Below are 22,386 nucleotides of genomic sequence, written 5' to 3'. Positions count from 1 at the left end.
AACATTTTTTGTATGACAAATCAGATTTTCTTCAGGATACAAACTGCAATTTTTTTAACAATCCATCCTCTACATTAAACCTGAGTTCCCAAGTACTACTTTCTCTCCTCCCATCCTTTGAAAAAAGCAGCACAATTCTACACAGTGAAAAAACAAGGACCACATGATTAAAACCTGCAGATTTAAAAACAACATGCTTCAAGATCCAATACAAATTATCTCCCAGTTACTAAGGCACCAGCCAGTATGAAGAAATGTAACCCTACCTTAGCCAAACTATGATAAAAAAGAATCATACTTCAGGGCAGAATAAGATGGGGACAGGGAAGCTGGGAAGAGGATATAATAAGGAGCACCAAGCAAGCTAAAAAGAAAATGAAGAAAGGTAATAGAAAAAAGTAAAAAGGTACAAAGAAAGCCATTAATAAAACAGACACAAGACATGGCAGCACAGAAAAAAATAAGCGAAACACCAGGAAACACCATCCACATGACATGTATCATATCTTTGCAAAAGAAAAGAACAAAAAAGATGCAGGAATAAGCAAACATTAACCAGGATTGGTTCAAAACTTATAATCCTTGTCCTCAGGACAAGCAGAATTACATATACTTACATAACCATCAATGTGCCATGCCCCATCTTGTCCTAAACCTTGAAAAGAATGTGAGGGAGACAACTGCTAGGTAGAATTTAGAAATCTTTGGAACTCTAATTTAGGGGGGATTTAGAAGACTTACTGTGGGACCTGTATTTGGAGGTGATGATTCTTCTGTGCACATAGACAAAACAGAGAGGGAAGGCATCTGGGAGGATGTCAGGGTTGGCATCTCTGTGCCACTGTCCAAGTTCAAAGCTGAAAGCCCAAGAGTATGATGCCCATTGAGCTCACTGGCACTGCTTTGGGTGGTAGGCTTTAGGGAATTCTGGAACGTGCCATTGCGGAGGCAGGATGTGCTATGGAAAGTGCTTGCCAGCTTGGCTGTCTTCTGACTGCTGTCATCAGAGTCAAGTTTGGGGAAGGACAGGGATTTGATATTGCTTACTGCAGGGATAGGGGGAAGGGACACTTTGGAAGACAGCGACATCTTTTCACAGTTGCCCAACTGTGGTAAGGTTATAAAGCCATTGGGTTTATGAAGAGGCTTGAAATCTAGGGTCACCCGCTCCAAGGATGCCAGGACCTCCTCATCCTGTAACACAGACCCAGAGCCTCCTCTGGGCAAGTTATTGTCCAACAACTGAGCCATAATGGGTCCAGTGGTTCCTACCAGAATGTTTCTCAGCTCTTCCTTCTCGTCAATAGTTTTTAACTCCAGATTATCAAATGGGTCTTCTTCACACTCAAAGTCAGCAGGATTGAAATCTGCCTTTGTGTGGGGTGGGCTGAGAACTTTCTGTTTCATGGCACTACTGCTGACCCGAGTTGGGGTGAGGATGCTGTTGTGCTGTAAGCTGGCAAGGATGGGGTTAATCGGAGGTGGCATTGTGGCTGTACTGTGAGTCTTGGAAAAGGTCATTTTGCTATCACCCTCTGGGCCACTCTTAGAATTCACTTTAGCTTCTGCTTCCTCAGCCTTGCGCTCTGCCTCCCTCTGGGCTTCTTGGATTGTCTTAATATCTTCAGCCCACTCGATGGTCTTCTTTTCCAAGGAGAAGTCATACTGCAAAGACATAGCAGAGAAAGGAGGTGTGAACCCAGGTGGCTACCCTTCCCTCACCCAATTCACTGCTTCCTCACTCTTGTACAAAAGGAGAACTGGGCAAAGCATATGGGACTGATCCCTACTCAGGGAGAGTGAGGTTTCCAATGTCCTTGTGACATTTAACCAAACTATGCTTCCAGATTACTTCTAAAACTTAACTAGAAAGAGCTCCCACCACCTCTAATCCTACATACTGGGCCAAATGTACCTGCCAGTTCCCTTGCTGCTCTCCCCTCATGCCATTTCCCTTCCTAGAATTCCTCACTGGTGGCTCAGTCAGAGTTCAGCCACCACCTCTCTGAAGCTTTCTTGATGGCCCATTCCCTCTTCTAAACTCCTACAACATTTGTCTCTGTCAGTCATTTGATACTGAGCACATGTGATCACATGTAGCTTTCATCTTTAACACTACCCACCAATATTAGAAGCCTCTTGTAGGCAGCTAACTCTCTTTGGGTCTCTTACTATCTAGCACACTGTCCTAAACAGATCCCAAGTTCAGTAATAACAGACCTTTACACTTAAGAAACACAATATGCCATACATGATCCTAAACACTATTTATATATTAACTCTAGATTTTCTCAACAACCCTTTAAAATAACTACTGCTATCCCTACTTTACAGGGGCTACACCCAAAATCAGAAAGCTAGTAAGAGGGAGAGCCTAGATTTGAACCCAGGTAGTTTGACTACAGAAGTTATGTTCTTAAACCACTATCTATTAGATTATAATAAACAGATTGTACTGAAAATGCAGGAAAACTTCTTAAGAAATCTAGACACATTCAGATTAAAATTTTACAGAGCAAACTGCACAAAAATTCACTTCATGGTTCCTTAAAATATCTTAAACTATAGCACAATTTATAAAAATTTCATTTGCACACTTAAAAGAAATAAATCTATTGTATAAAGTGAAATTCACATAGGACAGGAAAAAACAAAATCTTTGGCTTTCACTCTAAAGCACCAGAGCTAAACAATGTGTGCATGTCCAAGGCTGAAGACACACTAAAAGTTTAAAAAAGGGGGGGAGGGGAGAAGACAGAAAATAGGTCTAATATTCTGAGACAAGCATAAGCCTTTCCGCTTCAAACAACACAACAGAAGCCTAGAAATGCACATGTCAAGAAGTTAATTTAAATCCCTGAGCCAGCTGCTGTGCCCCAGCAAGACACATGGCAGATCACTGTGCTTCCCTTGTACCACTGAACAGTGAGAAAGACTGTTGCTTCTAACTGTGGAGGACATCCAATTTTGCAACTGGTTTCCCCCAATAAAAACTGAGGCTATAACCAACTTCCTACAGCCTATAAACACAGCTGTCTCAAGTTTTACTCAAAGGACAATTGGAAATTTCTTTCCTTTTCTAGCAAAGCTTTACTGAGCTTTTGTTTTTTAATTACCAAAGTAAGGTAGAATACTTGGAACACAGAGAAAAACATACAGGGTGGAGAAAAAAACAGAAATATTAAAGTAAAAAAATAAGAATGTGGTTTAAGGGTACAATAATAAATATTAACATCATTTAGCATTTATGGAGTACCAGGAACCAAAGTAAGTATTATAAATACGTTATTTTATTTAATCCTTCTAACAACCTTAAAAGCTAATTGGCCTGGCCAGACGTGGTGGCTCATGCCTATAATTGCAGCACTCTGGGAAGCCGAGGCAGGAGGACTGCTTAGAGCCCAGGAGTTAGAAGTTGCAGTGAGCTACAATGATGCCACTCTCCCTGCACTCTACCCAAGGCAGCAGAGTGAGACTCTGTCTCAAAAAGAAAAACAAGGCAACTGAACACCCCTCCTCACAACCCACCACCCCACCCCTTCAAAAAATAAAAAAATAAAATAATAATTTTTTTTTAAAAAAAGCTAATTGGCCCTATTTTACAGATGAGGAAATGGAAGTTTAGAGAGTTTAAGAAATCTAAGATTACAAAACTACTACATGGCAATTCCAGCCCACATATGAGTGATAACCAGAGGCTGTTTTAAACCATGACACTAAGGGCTACCCAACACCATTGTGGCTACCACCGCCACATTCAATGGAAGCTTTCTGGATCCTAGATGCAAGGGATAGGCATGTTTTACTGGCTTGCTATAAAGGAATTTTAGCTGAAAAATCGAGTTTGTATTGTCATGTAAGGGGCAAATATGATAATTATATAGAGGAAGCTTCAAGCCATCTGTCTAGGGCTCTAGGTCTAACTGTTCTCTGAATAAGGAGGGGACCAGCAACAATACCACAGCCTAATATCTCATGGAGGCCCCACGGTAGTCAAAATTTAAGGGTGCTTTGTGTAATTAGAGAACAAAAATATTTCAAATGGCCCACACGGAAATTGACCCCATAGTCTGATCCTCTCTTTTGTTATCAGTGGGTGCTATAAGCACAGCAAGCACAATACCAAGCACTTCTCAGTGTTTCGGCCTGATCAAATAGGAAATTCCCAGCAAAGCCAAAATCAGCAATATCTGGGATTCCAAACAAGTTTTCTGAATGTATCAACAAAGCAGTCAATGATCTAAGAAACATGATAGGGATGTTTCTGAATCATATTGCTAACAGCATCATGCACAGAGAGAGGTATTTAATGACTATCAGTTATTGCCAATAAAAAAAATTGTCAGACAAAAAGGACAAGAAAATTTTATATGGTAAATCTGTCTCTCTTCTGGCTCAATGAAGTCTCCATACACAAGAAGAATATCAACTCAGTACTCAAAAACCCTTAAGATGCTTGACATCATTAGTCATTAGGGAAATGCAAATCAAAAACCACAACCAGAGACAACTTCATACCCACAAGCATGTATATAATCATAAAGAGTTAATAACAAGAGTTGGCAAGATGTGGATAAACTGGAAACCTTGTACAGTGCTGCTGGGATTGTAAAATGGTGTAGCCATTTTGGAAAACAGTCTGGCAGTTACTCAAAATGTTAAACACAGAGTTATACCGTATGACCCAGCATATGTACTCCTATGCATATACTCAAGAAAACTGAAAACATACATCCACACAAAGCTCTGTATACAGATGTACGTAGCAGCATTATTCACAATAGCCAAAAAGTGGAAACTACCAAAATGTCCATCAACTGATGAATGAATAAACAAAATGTGGTATCTCCATACAACAGAATATTATTTGGCCCATTAAAATGAATGAAGTACTAACACCTCATTCATATAACATGAAAACATTATGATAAGTGCAATAAGCCAGTCACAAAGGCTATATACATACTGTACGATTCTAATTACATGGTATGCCCAGAATAAGCAAACCCGTAGAGACAGCAGACTAGCAGTTGCTGGAGGCTGGCAGGGAGGGGAGAATGGAGAGTGACTTTTAATGGGTGCTGGGTTTCTTTTGGGGTGATGAAAATGTTCAGGAATTAGACAGTAATGATGGTTACACAACTCCGTGAACATACTAAAAACCACTGAACTGTATAGCTCAAAAGGGTGAATTTCATGGCATGTGAACTATATCTCAATAGAGCTGTTATTAAAGAAAAGTTACTGGGCCGGGCACGGTGCTCACGCCTATAATCCTAGCACTCTGGGAGGCCGAGGCGGGTGGATCGCTCGAGGTCAGGAGTTCAAGACCAGCCTGAGCAAGAGTGATACCCCCCGTCTCTACTAAAAAATAGAAAGAAATTATCTGGACAACTAAAAATATATAGAAAAAATTAGCTGGGCATGGTGGCGCATGGCTGTAGTCCCAGCTACTCGGGAGGCTGAGGCAGAAGGATTGCTTAAACCCAGGAGTTTGAGGTTGCTGTGAGCTAGGCTAACGCCATAGCACTCCAACCCAGGCAAAAGAGCAAGACTCTGTCTCCAAAAAAAAAAAAAAAAAAGTTGCTGAAGTTCTCTCACTATGATTACTTACTGTATATAGACTGAAGATAAAACATATTATAGGGTAATATGGTGATGCCTTAGTGAATCCCACAGAAACAAAACTTCTTTTCCTGATCTTAAGTCACACAAAGAAGGGTCAGAGTTAGTACCGTACTTTCCTGTTTTTCTAGACAACTCCTCTAAAAAAGTAAGCACCCTTAAGGACAGTGATTAAGGCATTTATCTCTATCCTCAGTACCCAGCAGAGCACCTCTCAAAACCAGGCACTCAGTGAATGTGTACTGCAGAAAGGAAGTAACTATTTGCTGCTTTCAAGAAGCAATTCAGTACATTTATATGTAATTGCACTTTAAAGATGAAAGGATTAAGAAAGAAGACCTCAAGGACATAATATTTAAGCAAAATCTAGAAGATTAAATAGATTTTACCAGAGAGCTTTCAGTATGGTGAGAAAGAGAAGAATATCAGGGATAACAGTTCATGAGAAAAATCAGGATATGGGAAGGTAATATACAAGGCATGCCCAACAGACTACTAGTAGCCTGGTTTGGAGGGAACATGAAGGAGGTGATGAGCTAAGGTGCTCTGCCATAACCTTACGTCTACACTTGACTCAATAAGGATTAGTGAATCACTAAACACCTTCAAACAGTTTCTAACAGGGATGTGACAATTTAAAAGTTAAGAGTCTTACTCCAGAAACAATGTGAAGAAGGAAAATGCTGCAAGCAGACAGGCCAATTAAAGAAGCTACTGCAGGTGAAAAATGAGGTAGGGCTGAACTGCAGTATGAGACAAAACAAAGCAAAAACATTACCTAACTTGAGTGACTGAGAAGAAAGTGAGAACATTAACCGAGAAAGAGAAAAGAGGTGAATAAGTACGTCAGATGGTCAATGGGGATTTGTTTTGTGCAAGGCACAGAGCCCCAGGAATATACACTCTAATAGAGTACACAAAATCTGTGTGTAAAACATACAAATGTGCATGTGTATATGTGTGCGTGTGTGTGTGTGTGTGTGTGTATGTAACAATGTGAGCCAGGCAGTAGCAGGAGCTATAAGAAATACAAATAAAAGAGATAAGAATATATTCATGCATCAGTTAATGATGGGAATACATTGTGAGAAATGTGTCGTTGGGCAGTCTCGTCATTGTGTGAACATCATAGAGTATACTTACACAAAGCTAGATGGTACAGCCTACTACATAGCTAGGCTATACAGTACAGCCTCTTGCTCCTAGGCTACAAACCTCTATAGCATGTTCCTATACTGAATATTGTAGGTGACTATAACACAATGATAAGTTATTTGTGTATATAAAATATATCTAAACATAGAAAAGGTACAGTAAAAATATGGTATAAAAGATAAAAAATGGTACACCTGACTAGGACACTTACCACAAATGGAGCTTGCAGGACTGGAAGTTGCTCTGGGCGAATCAGTAAGTGAGGGGTGAGTGAATGTGAAAGCCTAGGGCATTACTGTACACTACTGTTGGCTTTATACACATTGTATACTTAGGCTACACTACAATTATAAAAAATAATTTTTTTCTTTCATAATAAATTAATCTTAACTTACTGTAACTTTTTTACTTTAAAAACTTTTAAAGTTTTTTAACTTTTTGATTCTCTTATAATAACATTTAACTTAAAACACAAACATATTGTACAAATATATTTTTCTTTGTATCTTTATAAGCTTTTTCTATTTTTAAAATGTTTAATTGTTTTACTTTATAAACTTTTTTGTTAAAAACTAAGACATAAACACACACATTAGCCTCAGCCAGCACAGGGTCAGGATCGTCAGTATCACTCTCTTCCACCTCCACATATTACCCCACTGAAAGGTCTTCAAGGGCAGTAACACACATGGATCTGTCACTTCCTATGGTAACAATGCCTCCTTCTGGAATACCACCTGAAGGACCTACCTGAGGCTGTTTTATAGTTAACTTTTTTTTTATATCTAAAATAATGATAAAAAGTGTGGTATAGTAATACATAAACCAGTAACATAGTTGTATATTATCAAGTATTATGTACTGTACATAATTGTATGTGCTATACTTTTATACAACTGGCAGTGTGGGTTTGTCTACACCAGCAGCCCCACAAACACAGTGATGTGTTGTGCAACAGTATTATGATGGTTACTACACACACCACTAAGGTGATAGGAATTTTTTAGCTCCATTACAATCTTACAAGACCACTGGCATATATGGTCTGTCGCTGACTGAAATGTCATTATGTGGCTCATGATTAGTTTTTTCTATTTCACTATACATCAAATTCTTACTCTTTAAGTTTTTAAATGCACTAAACTTTAACTAAAAATTACCACTTACCTGTACTTCTCTGACAACCTGCAAACAATCAGGCAAGGAGAAGCCAATAGGTAGACCAACTTTAGCTGGTGTTTTGAATTTGTCTCCTATCTTAAATGGGACATCATCAAGGTAACTGAAAGTCCCTATAATCAAAAATAAAGTAGAAAATATCAGCAAAGAACTTTATTATTTGTTTTGCCATAATCTTATGTCTAGTGGATATGCATTAATTTCTGTTATCCTAAGACTAGAAGTTACAAAGAGTTCCTTCTCTGACTGCTTACCTGCTCCTGACCCTGGAACTCTGAGAAAGAAATGCTACTAAGTCTACTTGATCTTATTAGGATTTATTTTCAATTGTACTTTCTGTGAAAGCCATAGTACTCACAGTGGCCCAAAATGCCCTCCTATCACCCACCACCTCTCTGTCTTCATCTCCTAGCAGTTGCCTTCTGGCTCACTGCACTAAGTCCTGGCGACCTCTGTTCTCAACAATGACAAGCTCAATGCACCTCAAAAATTACGCACTGGCTGTTCTACCTGGAATGTTGCCTCGGAAATTCACATGACTCACTCCTTCAAGTCTTCGCTCAATGTTACCTTCTCAGTGAGGCTTACCCTGACCATCCAATTTAAAATCACTACCCCATCTTGACTGCAGTACTCCCATTATCACCATCTATCTTTTCCCCATAGCACCCATTGCCTTCTAACATATAATTGCTTTTAATTAAATTTATTGTCTGTCTTGCCCAATGGAATGTAAGCTCCTTGCAGCAAGTATTTAAGTCTATCTAATTCAATGATGTATTCTCAAAGCCCACAGCACTGCCTGGCACAAAAGGCATTTAATAACTACCACAGATTTGATTATAAAACTCCACACAAAAGAATCTCCTTGATTAGAATTTCTCTACTTTAGAAAGAATTATTTTTAATTATTACAATAGAAAGAATTACTCTAGATTTAAAAAAAAAAAAACTACATTCTAGAATAATGTGGAAATATTTAAGCAGGATAGCACTTACATATAAAAAAGAGAAAAACAGGGCCGGGCATGGTGGCTCGTGCCTATAATCCCAGCACTCTGGGAGGCTGGGGTGGGAGGATCACTTGAGCTCAGGAGTTCAAGACCAGCCAGAGCTAGAGTGAGACCCCCATCTCTACTAAAAATAGAAACATTAGCCAGGCATCTTGGCACACACCTGTATCCCAGCTGCTTGGGAGGCTGAGGCAGGAGGACTGCATGATTCCAGGAGTTTGAGGTTATAGTGCGCTACAACGATCCCACTGCACTCTACCCAAGGTGACAGAGTAAGACTCTGTCTCCAAAAAACAGAAAAAATTTAATTAAAAAAAAAGAAAAAAAATGAAGAAAAGAAAAAAAGATATAAAAAAGAAATAAAAAAATTTTTTTTAATTTTAAAAAAAGAGAAAACCAGACAAGATCATGGGAATCTTAATAGGATAACCAGAATACAAGCCACACACAACTGAACTGCTTTAATCCCCCCTAAAGGTTCTTTGCCTATCATAAATGAACAATCCAGAAAGACCAGGACAAGATCATTAACTTAGAGAATAAACTAAAAGAATGCCTCTTGTATATGACTCACTGGCTATATACTCCAAACTGGCCATTCTGGACCGCTCCTGGGGGGCTAACTTACTGGCAAGAACCATCATAGACAATGAAACATACTTGATAAAATATATTTTGCTTTTTCAATATTAGAAGCTAGTAAAATAAGGCTTACTTCTTCCTGAGACTCACACTAGTGTATTTTCTTAGGTGTTCATGGACACAGAGAAAGACAATTACAATTCTTCCATGAAGATGATTTCTTTCCTTGTAAGAACTGTGTAGATCTCAAGACTTATCAAGGTCAGAATATATTTGTAATATTGTCATCATTTCCATTTCCTGAGGTAGGTATTCTTCTGATATACCTGAAACTCTTCATCAGGAAGAAGGCTCCTACTCTCACCCTTGGAAGAAGGGGTCTCTCTTCCCCAACTAACTTCTAGCTAGAATTAAAACATCTGAACTATCATCTCTCACTCAGCTAACAAATTAAATTCACAACTGTGTTCAATTTAATAATTTAACACTCTAGGAAATAACTATAATTATTAACACTCTAGGAAATGTTCCAGGTGTGGTCATACTTTCATATGGCACGTGCCATTTTCATAGCTCGCAATGCCTATCACAGCCCTACCCTTATTACTTGAGTAATTATTTGTAGTCCTTTAAGAATTAACTCAAGAACAACTCCCTTCTCAATCTCAGAAAACCTATTCATACCACCACCTCAGGACTTACCATTCTGTATCACTCACTAATTGCTTGTTTCCTTAACCTCCCCCTAGAGACCTTGAGCAAGAATTTGAGCATCCCTTAATAGGGGAGATATGTATCATATCAATATCCCCCATACTCAACATAATGTCTAACTAATGAGATTTGTTCAATGAGTGAAGAACAAAGAAGAAATGGTTTTATACTTATTTTGTATTCAACTCTATCCCCCATTCCAACTTATATTTAATGTTTATTAAAATTCAAAATGATTTACTAAAAATGACAAAGTTAGTCATGAAAATGTTTTTAACAGTATTCATACAAAATACAAGCACATGTCTAAGATCTGAACAAAGTCACAAATATGCACCAGGTGTTCCCCCTACCACCAAAAAAAAAGTGCCAGGTTGCCATCACAGCTTGCCAACAAAACTTAAGTGTTGGTTACAACAATTAAACCCTCTGGCACTTATAAAAGGCTTTATATTAAAAAGATTAAAAGTAAAGCTATTTTTAATTTTAAGAATTATATGTTTTCTATGAAAATAAGTGCTCAAATGTTATTGAAAGATTCTAACTTTGGCTAGCACCTTAATTAACTGGAAACAAAGCTGGAATTCAGACTATCTAAGCATCACTGGAAAGATTTATAGTCAAGTTAACGACCACAAAATTAAGTCTTTTGTTTAACACTAATAAGCATATTTAATACACAAATATGATAAAACCTTCCCACATTAATATTAAATGTTCTTAAATAAGCAGTACTATTGTAGGTTGGAGGTGGGGAGTTGAGGGAGGGAAACTACAAAAAAAGTACTATGCTAAAGATATCTGAGCCAGGAGCTGAGTGCAGTGGCCCACGCCTGTGGCTATTGGGTAGGTTGCCGCAGGAGGATGGCCTGAGGCCAGTATTTTTTTTTTTTTTGAGGCAGAGTCTCACTCTGTTGCCCGGGCTAGAGTGCCGTGGCATCAGCCTAGCTCACAGCAACCTCAAACTCCTGGGCTCAAGCAATCCTTCTGCCTCAGCCTCCTGAGTAGCTGCAACTACAGGCATGTGCCACCATGCCCAGCTAATTTTTTCTATATAGTTTTAGTTGTCCAGCTAATTTCTTTCTATTTTTTTAATAGAGACGGGGTCTCGCTCTTGCTCAGGCTGGTCCCAAACTCCTGAGCTCAAAAGTCCCACCCGCCTCGGCCTCGCAGAGTGCTAGGATTACAGGCGTGAGCCACTGCGCCTGGCTGAAGCCAGTATTTTGAAGCTAGCCTGGGCAATAAAGGAAGACCCTTTCTCTACAAAAAATAAATAATTAGCTAGGCACAGTGGTACAAGCTTGTAGTCTCAGCTACTGAGGAGGCTGAAGTGGGAGGATTGCTTAAGTCCAAGAGTTCAAAGTTACAGTGAGCTATGATTGTGACACTTGTACTCCAGCCTTGGTAACAGAGCAAGACCCTGTCTTAATTAATTAATTAATTAAATTATGGTTAACAGGAAATGAGCAAACAGTTGTGTGATTACTGGAGGAAGAGGACAAAGGGAAAAAAGGCATTAAAAGAGACAGGAACAAAAAAAAGCAACCTTTTAAATAATGAATAGAGACCACCATAAGTACTATTTATAATGGTATATGATGATTACAAAAGATATTTCTTCCAAATAAAACCAACTATGATCTTATGAACTATCCATTTTCATCCAACATATCAGAATATCCATTTAAAGACCAGGTGCAATGGCTCACACCTGTAATCACTGCATTTCAGGAGGCCGAGGAAGGAGGATCGCTTGAGCCCAGGAGTTCAACACCAGCCTGGGCAATCATGAGACCCTGTCTCTACTAAAAATAAAAACAATTAGCCAGTCATGGTGGTATATGCATGTAGTCCCAGCTACTTGGGAGGCTGAGGCAGGAGGATTGCTTGAGCCCAGGAGTTGGAGGCTATAGTGAGCTATGATAACACCACTGCACTCTAGCCCAAGCAACAGAGCAAGACCATGTCTCAAAAATAACCCAGAATATATAAAGAGAGCAATTTCTCTTGTTTCTCAATAGATTTTATTTTTTGTAATCAATAAAAACTTAACCACAATGGCCCAGAGAATTACGTACTATAGCTAACAATTTTCTGGCTCATCCCAAATACCTTTTAGTTTCAGTCATTATTATTGAAAATCTTCCCAAAATGTCTGAGCCTATTTTCCTAAGTTCACTTTAGAAAAAGAAAGTGCATCTCTGATTATTGTGGTTGTGGCAGTTCCTGAAGTCAGGTTCTATACATCACTTTGGTGGAACAGACTAGGTTGAATGCGTAATGACTCCGGTTAAATTCTAGGAAGGCTTCATTCTGTTTTGTTTCTTTCCAAAGTGCTGATATGATCCTGTGACCTGTTTGTTTCTCCAAAAAAAGGTACAATTCTAGGTGGGGGGAGAAATTCCCAATAAAGGTTATCAATTGGATTATGCTTAAATTCAGGTTTCACTGTGAGGAAATTCAAACTGAGGCTTTTGAAAAATAAGAATAGAACAGATCAAACTTAAGTGAAAAATTATAATTTCATGATTGGTTAGCACTATCTTAAAGCCAAAAGCCAGGTAACACTTGCAAAACTATAAATATACAAAATTATAAATATATAAATATTTGTGGTAAGATGTGACATCACAAGAAAATGTTACACTCTAACTACGAAGCAAGCCAGATAACCTACAAAATCAGCTTTTTAATAGGCAATGTCTGGCGTTCAATAAAAAATTACAAGACACACAAAGCAGCAAGAAAATGTGATCCATCATTAAGAGAGGAACCAGTCATCAGACCCAAACTCAGGGAGAGCCAAGATATTGTAATTATCAGACAGGGAGCTTTAAACAACAATAATAGATATATTAAACAATCTAACAGAAGAAATAAACAAGAGCAGATGGGAAATTTCAGCAGAGAGATGGAAATATAAAGAGACAAATGGAAATGCTAGAAGTGAAAAATGCATCATTAGAAAAGAGAAATTTTGATGGCTCATAAGCCAGGCTATGCTAATCAAAAGACAAGGCTCAGCAGAGGAAATACTCAGAAAAATTGAAGTTAGGTCAGGTCAAAAGAAATTAACCAAATTGAAACATAAAGAGAAAAAAGTTGGAAAAAAATGGAACAGCATTAAGAGATATCTTCTTAATGTATATGTGATTGGAGTTGCAAAAGAAGAAAGGAAAATGGGGCAGAAGAAATATGAGAAAAGATAATGGCTGAGAATTTTCCAAAAGTGATAAAAGACATCAACCCACAAAATCCAAGAAGTTTAGCCAAGTCTTAGCACGATAAATATATAGATTTAAAGTAAAAGATAAAGAGAAAATCTTGAAAGTAGCACAGGTTGGGGGGCAGGTCACATTACATACAGAAAATAATGATTAGAATTACATGAAATTATAAAGCAATTACAGATCAGCTTTTTAAAATAATCTAAAATAAAATGCCTTTTTAAAAAGCATTTCAATCTCTTAATAGACATTAAACCAAGGGAAAAATGAACCTCTCTGCAAATTAGCTAACTGGACATAAGTGGGACAGCTTGTCCATTTTCCAGGAGTTTTGAGGAGATCATGATTAAAGGATATAAAATTTTGGTTATGCAAGATAATTATGTTCTGAGGAATCTACTATACAGCACAGTGTCCATAACTAACAATACTATATTGTATACTTAAAACTGCTAAGAAGGTAGATCTTATGGTAAGTGTTCTTAGCCCCCCAAAAAAACAAAAGCCCACACAAATAATAATAATAAAAGTTTGGGAGGAAACTTTGGGAGGTAATGGAAATGCTTTTGTTTTAATGGTAGTGATGGTTTCATGAGTGTATACTTACCCTCAAACTCATCAAGATGTGTATGTTAAATATATACAGGTTTTTATATGTCAATCATACCCCCAATAACCTCAATAAAGTGGTTTAAAAAGAGAGAGAGCTTAATTTTATTGTCTTATTATAGAGGCTTACTTTTTCCTAAATTAGAATCTTCAAAGGCATTTTTCCAGATATAAAAAGAGTTAATTTATTTGCCAAAACATTTTTTAAAATCCTTTAAAAGTCAGTTTTGAACAATAACTTTTTTCCTAAATGAAACAAGTGAAGAATCACTTAAGAATTAAAGAGGATTGACATTTTAAAGCACCAGGCTCCGAGAAAGTCCTGATCTAAACCGAGCCACGGGTTTGCAGTTTACATAATATATGGATAATATTTCTAAAAGTCTTCAAGAAATAACTATATCCCTTATTGTGTTATTCAGGGATATGTGGTTATTAATAACAGTGGAAGACGCTCAACTTTAGTTGAACAAAATGAACTTGTAGGTAAATCAAATGCTAGTCATAAGACAGCGTGTCACAAGACCTAGTCATCCCCAAATGTTTAAATAGAAAAAAAAGCATTTTATTATCCAGTAATGAGAGAAAGCAGTTATCTCCTTGTCCACACCTAGAAAAAGTGACCTAGAAAAATTATATCCACAGCCATTAACCCCTCAATGGACCAGTCAGATAACACCTAACTTTGGGGGAGCCAATTCATAGGCTCATAAACTAAGTTAGGCTATGCCATCAGATTCCCTTGACCAAAACACACAAAAACTCTAGCTCTAGGATACTAGCCACTTACACTGAAAGGTCAAATAGCAAGCAGCACCATAACTGGGGTAGCCATTTTTGGCCCTGTGTACTCTACACTAGTAGGCCAAGAAAGCAAGTCTATAAACAGAAGAATAAAAATGGAACACAGTCACAGTGAAAAGCAGTGAGGAAAAGCTAAGTAGCTTCATAGGAAATGGAAGGAATAGTAGCCTTAGTTTCCTGGCTTTCTAATTTTAGCCTTTTAAGACCAGATTAAACTTGATTCTTTTTGTACTCAGATGCCTATGAGATCTCCTATTAAATATTCTCCCTTTAATTTCTATTTCTTAAACTATATGATATCTAAAAATAGGGTTTTTTTACTCTAAAAACTGAATTAAAACCACTAAAATTCAACCAGGAGCTCAATAAATAGAGCTCTGTTAAAAGAATAGAAGCCTAAGAGAGAAAGAGAAAAATCTTTCTCTTAAACTTACTTAGGTAGAAAATTTCATTTAAACAATAACATTTTGGTTAGGAATTTAAGAAGATGGGGGAAGCTCAAAAAAAAAAAAAAAGAAAAAGAAAAAGAAGAAGTCTTTATTGATCAGACATCTTCAGACAACACATGTTGTCAAGCAGTCTAGTAAATCATTCTTACAATGATGTGATAGGAGATCAACTTTAAAATCTCTTTTAAAATAATTGTGGTGTTTGGCTATTTCAGGTGTTTAATTCTATTTTCTGCTGCATAAAAAGAGAGTCTAACTTTAATTTTAACTTCTTAGGTACCTACATTCTCCCCAAATGCAGATAGTAAAGTATATTTCATTTTGGAAGGTTGTATCTTAGGAGAAGAAAATAGAGAAACTACTAGTTTCAAATGCAAAATTGTAATTGCTATTATTGATACCTCTGTAATATAGTGATTGATTTGTAGTAAATTACTACTTTTTATGGGGCAGAGGGGGTGGAGGGAACTAAAACAAAATATTATAAAGCATTAACTGAAGGGTTAAAATTGGTCACCCACACAGATGGAAAAGAGCTATGATCAAGGAACAGGAAAGGGAATGGTAACTACCTCAAAATAATGCTGAAGAGCAACCAAAATAGGAAGGCTCCTTATCCATCTCTAGCAGTTTCCAGTACAAAACCAGAGACAATCCATTTGAAGAAATACTTGAAAATTAAAGTTATATGAAGACCTTTAGGATGTATATGCTACATTGTTGTATAACTTTATTTTTCTCAAGCTAGTCATTGAAAGAAAAAAAAAAGAACACGTAAACTGTGCTAAGTGATCTTAAAATCTCTGATCAAATCAGAACTTAAACCATGATAACCAACAGTCCACTTACCATGAAAATCTGCACCCAACTTCTTAGAAGCCATTTAGAACCTGAAAAGCAAGGAAATATTTGTTAGGTACATGATGCCTTAAAGGGATATAAACAAATAATTATAAGAAAATTGAGACTTACAGAAAGAAACCAGAAGACCAAAGGTTCCCGGACTGAGACAGTCCTCACTTCTCACTCCCAAAATCACAAAAAAGAAGAGAGAATGGGGGGGGGGGAATGAGTTTTTTTGTTTTGTTTTGTTAGAGATAGGGTCTCGCTATGTTGCCCAGGCTGGCTTTGAATTCCTGGGCTCAAGCAATCCTCCTACCTGAGGATCCCTAGTAGCTAGGACTATAGGCACACCACCACACCCAGTCTTTCAAAAAGTATATATACTCCCCCAAAAAGTATATATACATCACACTAAAATTAGATATAATAGAATTGTTTAATGATATTTTAATCTATCCCAGTAGAATAAAATTTCACTGTGGAAATGCCAAAATTCCAAATAACAAATTATACAGCTACTAAAGTCTATTAATATGCTTCCTGTCTGATGACAAGGGGGTTGTACCATGATGTATGATCTCCAACAAAATTTCTTCCCAATATAAAAGAAAAAAAATTTAAGTCAAGGTAAATTGGTTTTTATACCATAAGTTACTTTAAAAAGAAAAAAAATTTTTCAAACATTACTTGAAAAATGCAAATTCAAAATATTATTTTAATACTATGTTTAAATGATAAAATACCTTCTAAACTTGGCAGACACAGAGCAAACCTAGAACAGTTTTAAAATGCAGTCACCATGGTTTGCAAGTACAAATTTCTTTTTGGGGTGATAAAAATGTTCTAAAATTAATTGTGGTGATAGTTCCAAAACTTTGTGACTAAACTAAACACACTAGTGAATTGAACACTTAAATGGGTAAACTTTATGTATGTAAATTATATCAATAAAGCTGTTTCCAAAAAAAGTAGCTCTAAATTGAATAAGCTATGCAAACTAAAGAATGATTATTTAAGTGAAGAAGAGAGGAAAGGGAAATATGAGTGACAGCTTTTCACTTTCATAAGGCTAATAATGAGTGAAATAAGTTTGTAATAAACTCGTTGGTAGAAGAGAAATTTAAGGCCGGGCGCGGTGGCTCACGCCTGTAATCCTAGCACTCTGGGAGGCCGAGGCGGGTGGATCGCTCAAGGTCAGGAGTTCGAGACCAGCCTGAGCAAGAGCGAGACCCCGTCTCTACTAAAAATAGAAAGAAATTATCTGGCCAACTAAAATATATATATATAAAAAAAAAATTAGCCGGGCATGGTGGCGCATGCCTGTAGTCCCAGCTACTCGGGAGGCTGAGGCAGTAGGATCGCTTAAGCCCAGGAGTTTGAGGTTGCTGTGAGCTAGGCTGACGCCACGGCACTCATTCTAGCCAGGGCAACAAAGCAAGACTCTGTCTCAAAAAAAAAAAAAAAAAAAAAAAAAAGAAGAGAAATTTAATCATTATTTTTTACAATCTGTGGGGCAATAAATTAACTCTTTAGGGGGGAAAAATATGTACTTGCCTAACAAAAAATAATAAACCTCCTCCAACAGCCCATCCTGATTCTAACTTAGACAAGGCCATTTCATAGAGACATTCCCCTACCTCATTTATACGATACTATCTGTCCTACATGGGCAGAACATCATACCATATTAGCAAAAGGCATACACTTATCCTGCTGTCCAGTTACCCCAGAAGGAGAGGTCTCCCAACATTAAGACCTACCAGCCAGGAAGTGTTACTCAAGGATAAAGTGTCAACAGCGAACAATTATCTTCCATTACTCGTGGAAAGTCACTCCTTAGTTAACTACCGTGGACCTGACCACAATATTAAGTAGAAAATAATGGCCATGCCCAACCCCTTTAAGGATAGAAAGTATTATGTAAAAAGTAAGTATTTTCAAATTTCAAAAGAAATAAACTAGGCCGGGCACCTGTAATCCTAGCACTCTGGGAGGCCAGGGTGGAAGGAGTTTGAGACCAGCCTGAGCAAAAGCAAGACCCCTTCTCTACTAAAAACAGAAAAATTAGCCGGCCCACAAGGCCGGTAGTCCCAGCTACTCAGGAGGCTGAGGCAAGAGGATTGCTCGAGCCTGGGAGTTTGAGGTTGCAGTGAGCTACGACGATGCCACCACGGTTGAGTCTGGGAGACAGAGCAAGACTCTATCTCAAAAAAAAAAAAAAGAAAAAAAAAGAAATAAACTATATTTTAAAATTTTCGAAAAGAAAAAAATCAGAAGGAAATATAGGTTGAGGATCTCTAATCTGAAAATTTGAAATATTACAGAATCTGCAACTTTTCTGAGCATTGACATGACACTCAAAGGAAATTCTCATTGGGGCAGTAAAGATTCCAGAGTTTCAGATTAGGGATGCTGAACTGGTAAGTACAATGCAAATATTCCAAAATCCAGAACACTTCTGGTTCCAAGCATTTCAAATACAGGAAACTACATAAAAAATTTATAATGGGCTGGGCACGGTGGCTCATGCCAGTAATCCTAGCATGGTGGGAGGCCGAGGCGGGAGGATCATTTGAGCTCAGGCGTTCGAGACCGGCCTGAGCAAGAGCGAGACCCCATCTCTACTAAAAAAACAGAAAGAAATTAGCTAGACAACTAAAAAATATATATATACACAAAAAATTAGCCGGGCATGGTGGCACATGCCTATAGTCCCAGCTACTCAGGAGGCCGAGGCAGTAGGATTGCTTGAGCCCAGGAGTTTGAGGTTGCTGTGAGCTAAGCTGATGCCACGGCACTCTAGTCTGGGCAACAGAGTGAGACTCTGTCTCCAAAAAAAAAAAAAATTCATAATGGTTGCTTCTAGGTGGTAGGCTTAGAAATAACTCATAAGATTTTTTTGTTTCTGAACATTCTATAACAAAATGTATTAATTTTATTATTTCTTTTAAAGCTTTACTTTAAAAGCTTCAGTTTTCCAGCATGATGTGGAAATGGAATATTCTGGTTGACATTTTAGTTAATGGAGAGTTAAAATCATAAAGTGTATGGATCATCAATTTTCAAAGAACCAACAACCCATACTGAAAAATGATTTAACCTTTTTATATGTGCAAAAGACATTTTATAGGTTCGTACAGGGCTTCGGGGTCATTGTAAGGTACATAATACACCACAGCACCACCATGAAACTTTAAAAACCCAGAAGTAAGATTCTTGGCAGCTTCAACCTTCCCACATAAGCACATACCAGAAATTTGTTTTCCTAAATCTCTGTTGGGAAAGAAGCAGTATCTAACCATCCAGCAAGGAGAGCTGTGAATATGCTGAGAGATAGGTGCAGCAAATGAGTGCTTTCATCTCCATAATCCTAATAAAAATTGTGGGATATGAGTTATTTGAAGCAGCAGCTGTTTTTGAGGTAAAAGGGCTTGAGAGAGAATGAGTCTCTGATTTAATAAATAATTTCCCAAACACCAAGAATAAGCTGATTTCAGGAATGTTATCAAGAAGTTCCATCTAAATTTAAATGGATTCTTGGCTTTTAAAAAAAGGCTGAAACTATTCAGCCATAAAAAAGAATGAAATTCTGTCATTTGAGACAACATGGATGAACCTGCAGGACATTATGCTAAGTGGAATTAAACAGAAAGACAAATAGCACATGATCTCACTCTTACGCGGAATCTAAAAAAGTTGATCTCATAAAAGTAGAGGCCTGCATGCATCCTGGTGGCAGCAGACTTGGCTTCAACACGTAAAACATCACTAGCAAGTTTGTGGACCTATATGTGCCAAGGGAATGCTCTAACAACAACATCATTGGTGCTAAGGACCACACATCCATCCAGATGAATGTGGCTGAAGCTGACAAGGTCACAGGCAGGTTTAACTGCCAGTTTAAAACCTGTGTTATCTGTGGGGCCATTTGCAGGATGGACGAGTCAGATGACTCTGATTGACCAAGGCTGACAGCATCATCTCAAAGAAGTTTTGACTGGAGAGAATCATGGATGTGGAATATCTGTCATAAATAAATAGTAGCACACCCTCCCCAAAAAAGTAGAAGTAGAATAGTGGTTATCAGAGGCTGGGGAGAAGAGGGCAGTGGTTAGGGAGAAATTAGTCAACAGATATAAAGTTACAGTTATAGAGGAGGAATAAATTCTGGTATTCTATTGTACAACAGGGTGTCATATAATTAACAATAATAGGCCGGGCGCGGTGGCTCACATCTGTAATCCTAGCACTCTGGGAGGCCGAGATGGGAGGATCGCTCAGGGTCAGGAGTTCGAGACCAGCCTGAGCAAGAGCGAGACCCCATCTCTACTAAAAATAGAAAGAAATTATCTGGCCAACTAAAAATATATATAGAAAAAATCAGCCTGGAATGGTGGCGCATGCCTGTAGTCCCAGCTACTCGGGAGGCTGAGGCAGTAGGATCGCTTAAGCCCAGGAGTTTGAGGTTGCTGTGAGCTAGGCTGACGCCACGGCACTCACTCTAGCCCAGGCAACAGAGTGAGACTCTGTCTCAAAAAAAAAACAAAAAATAAAAAAAAAACAATAATATACTGTATATTTGAAAATAGCCAGGCATGGTGCCTTATGCCTGTGATCCTGGCACTTTGAGAGGCGGGAGGATTGCTTGAGGCCAGGAATTTCAAGACCAGCCTAGGCAACATAGTGAGGCCCCATCTCTACAAAAAATTATTTTTTAAAAAATTAGCCAGGCATGGTGGTGCATGCCTATAGTCCCAGCTACTTGGGATTCTGAGGTGGGAGCACTGCTTGAGCCCAAGTATTTGAGGTTACAGTGAACTATAATCAGGCCACTGCACTCTAGCCTGGCCAACACAGCATGATCCTGTCTTTAAAAATAAAATAAATAGAAGACTCCGAATGTTCTCACGACAAGGAAATAATAAATGTTTAAGGTGATGGATTTGCTAATTACCCTGATTTGATCATTACACTATGTACACTTGTACTGAAACGTCACATTGTATGTATAATTATTCTATGCCAATTAAAAATAAAATGATTTTTAAAAAGCTCAACCAAAAGAATTCACACAATGGGAGAAAATATCTGCAAACCATATATCTGATTAAGGGACTTGTATCTGGAATATATAAAAAACTCTACAACTCAATAATAAAAAAGACAAATAACTCAATTAGATATGGCCAAAAAGGCCGGGCACAGTGGCTCACGCCTCTAATCCTAGCACTCTGGGAGGCTGAGGCGGGTGGATCATTTGAGCTCAGGAGATCGAAACCAGCCTGAGCAAGAGCTCAGGTAAGATAACACAAAGAAAATTAGCTGGACAACTAAAAAATACATAGAAAAAATTAGCCGGGCATGGTGGCGCATGCCTGTAGTCCAAGAGGTTGAGGCAGAAGCATCGCTTGAGCCCAGAAGTTTGAGGTTGCTGTGAGCTGAGCTGATGCCATGGCACTCTACCCCAAGCAACAGAGTGAAACTCTGTCTCAAAAAAAAAAAAAAGAAAGAAAGAAATGGCCAAAGGATTTGAATAGTCATTTCTCCAAAGATATACAAATGGACAAAAAGTACATGAAAAGATGCTTCATATTATTAGTCATCAGGGAAATGCAAATCAAAACCACAAAGAGAGTTCTGGATATAGACAGAGGCAGTACATTTTGAATGTGCTAAATGCCACTGAATTGTTCACTTTTAAATGGTTAGTTTTATGTTAATCTTATCTTAAATTTTTAAAAAAACACAATGAGATGGCATTCACACCAACAAGAATGGCGATAACCAAAAAGAGAGACAATAACAGGGTGTGACAAGGACATGGAGAAATTAGAACCCTATACACTGCCAGTGGGAATGTAACATAAAGTAACCACTTTGGAAAATAATCCGGGAGTTTCCCAAAATGTTAAACATAGTTATCATGTGACCTAGCAATTCCTCTTCTAGATATATGCCCAAGGAAAATAAAAACATATGTCCACACAAAAAACTGTACATGAATGTTCATAGGAGCATTAGTCATAATAGTAAAAATGTGGAAACAACCCAAATGTCTACCAATTGATGAATGAAATAAACAAAATGTGATACATCCCTTCAGTGCAACAATATTCAGCAGTAATATCTATCAGTCAGATACATCCATAAAAAGGAATCAAGCACTGACACACGCTACAATATGAA

The 22,386-nt window shown here is 37.8% G+C and overlaps 1 protein-coding gene across 4 annotated transcripts in view; it reads right to left on the bottom strand.

Annotated features, from left to right (window-relative positions):
- Positions 1–22,386, bottom strand: part of UBAP1 (ubiquitin associated protein 1) — a 56,113-nt gene that overhangs the window by 9,789 nt on the left and 23,938 nt on the right. For 2 of the 4 annotated variants that reach the window (XM_069474356.1, XM_069474355.1), the window contains 3 exons: positions 16,207–16,247; positions 7,948–8,072; positions 742–1,665 (listed from right to left, as the gene is read on the bottom strand). In XM_069474356.1, coding sequence (XP_069330457.1) covers positions 742–1,665; positions 7,948–8,072; positions 16,207–16,240 — 1,083 coding nt within the window. In that variant the 5' untranslated portion in view covers positions 16,241–16,247. The remainder of the gene's footprint in view (positions 1–741; positions 1,666–7,947; positions 8,073–16,206; positions 16,248–22,386) is intronic. The other 2 variants (XM_069474357.1, XM_069474358.1) reach the window with 2 other exon arrangements.

The sequence above is a fragment of the Eulemur rufifrons genome, chromosome 7 (genome assembly GCF_041146395.1).
Source record: "Eulemur rufifrons isolate Redbay chromosome 7, OSU_ERuf_1, whole genome shotgun sequence".
Lineage (NCBI taxonomy): Eukaryota > Metazoa > Chordata > Mammalia > Primates > Lemuridae > Eulemur > Eulemur rufifrons.
The sequence above is the reverse complement of the archived record's forward strand: the minus strand, read 5'-3'. Positions and strand labels throughout refer to the sequence as shown.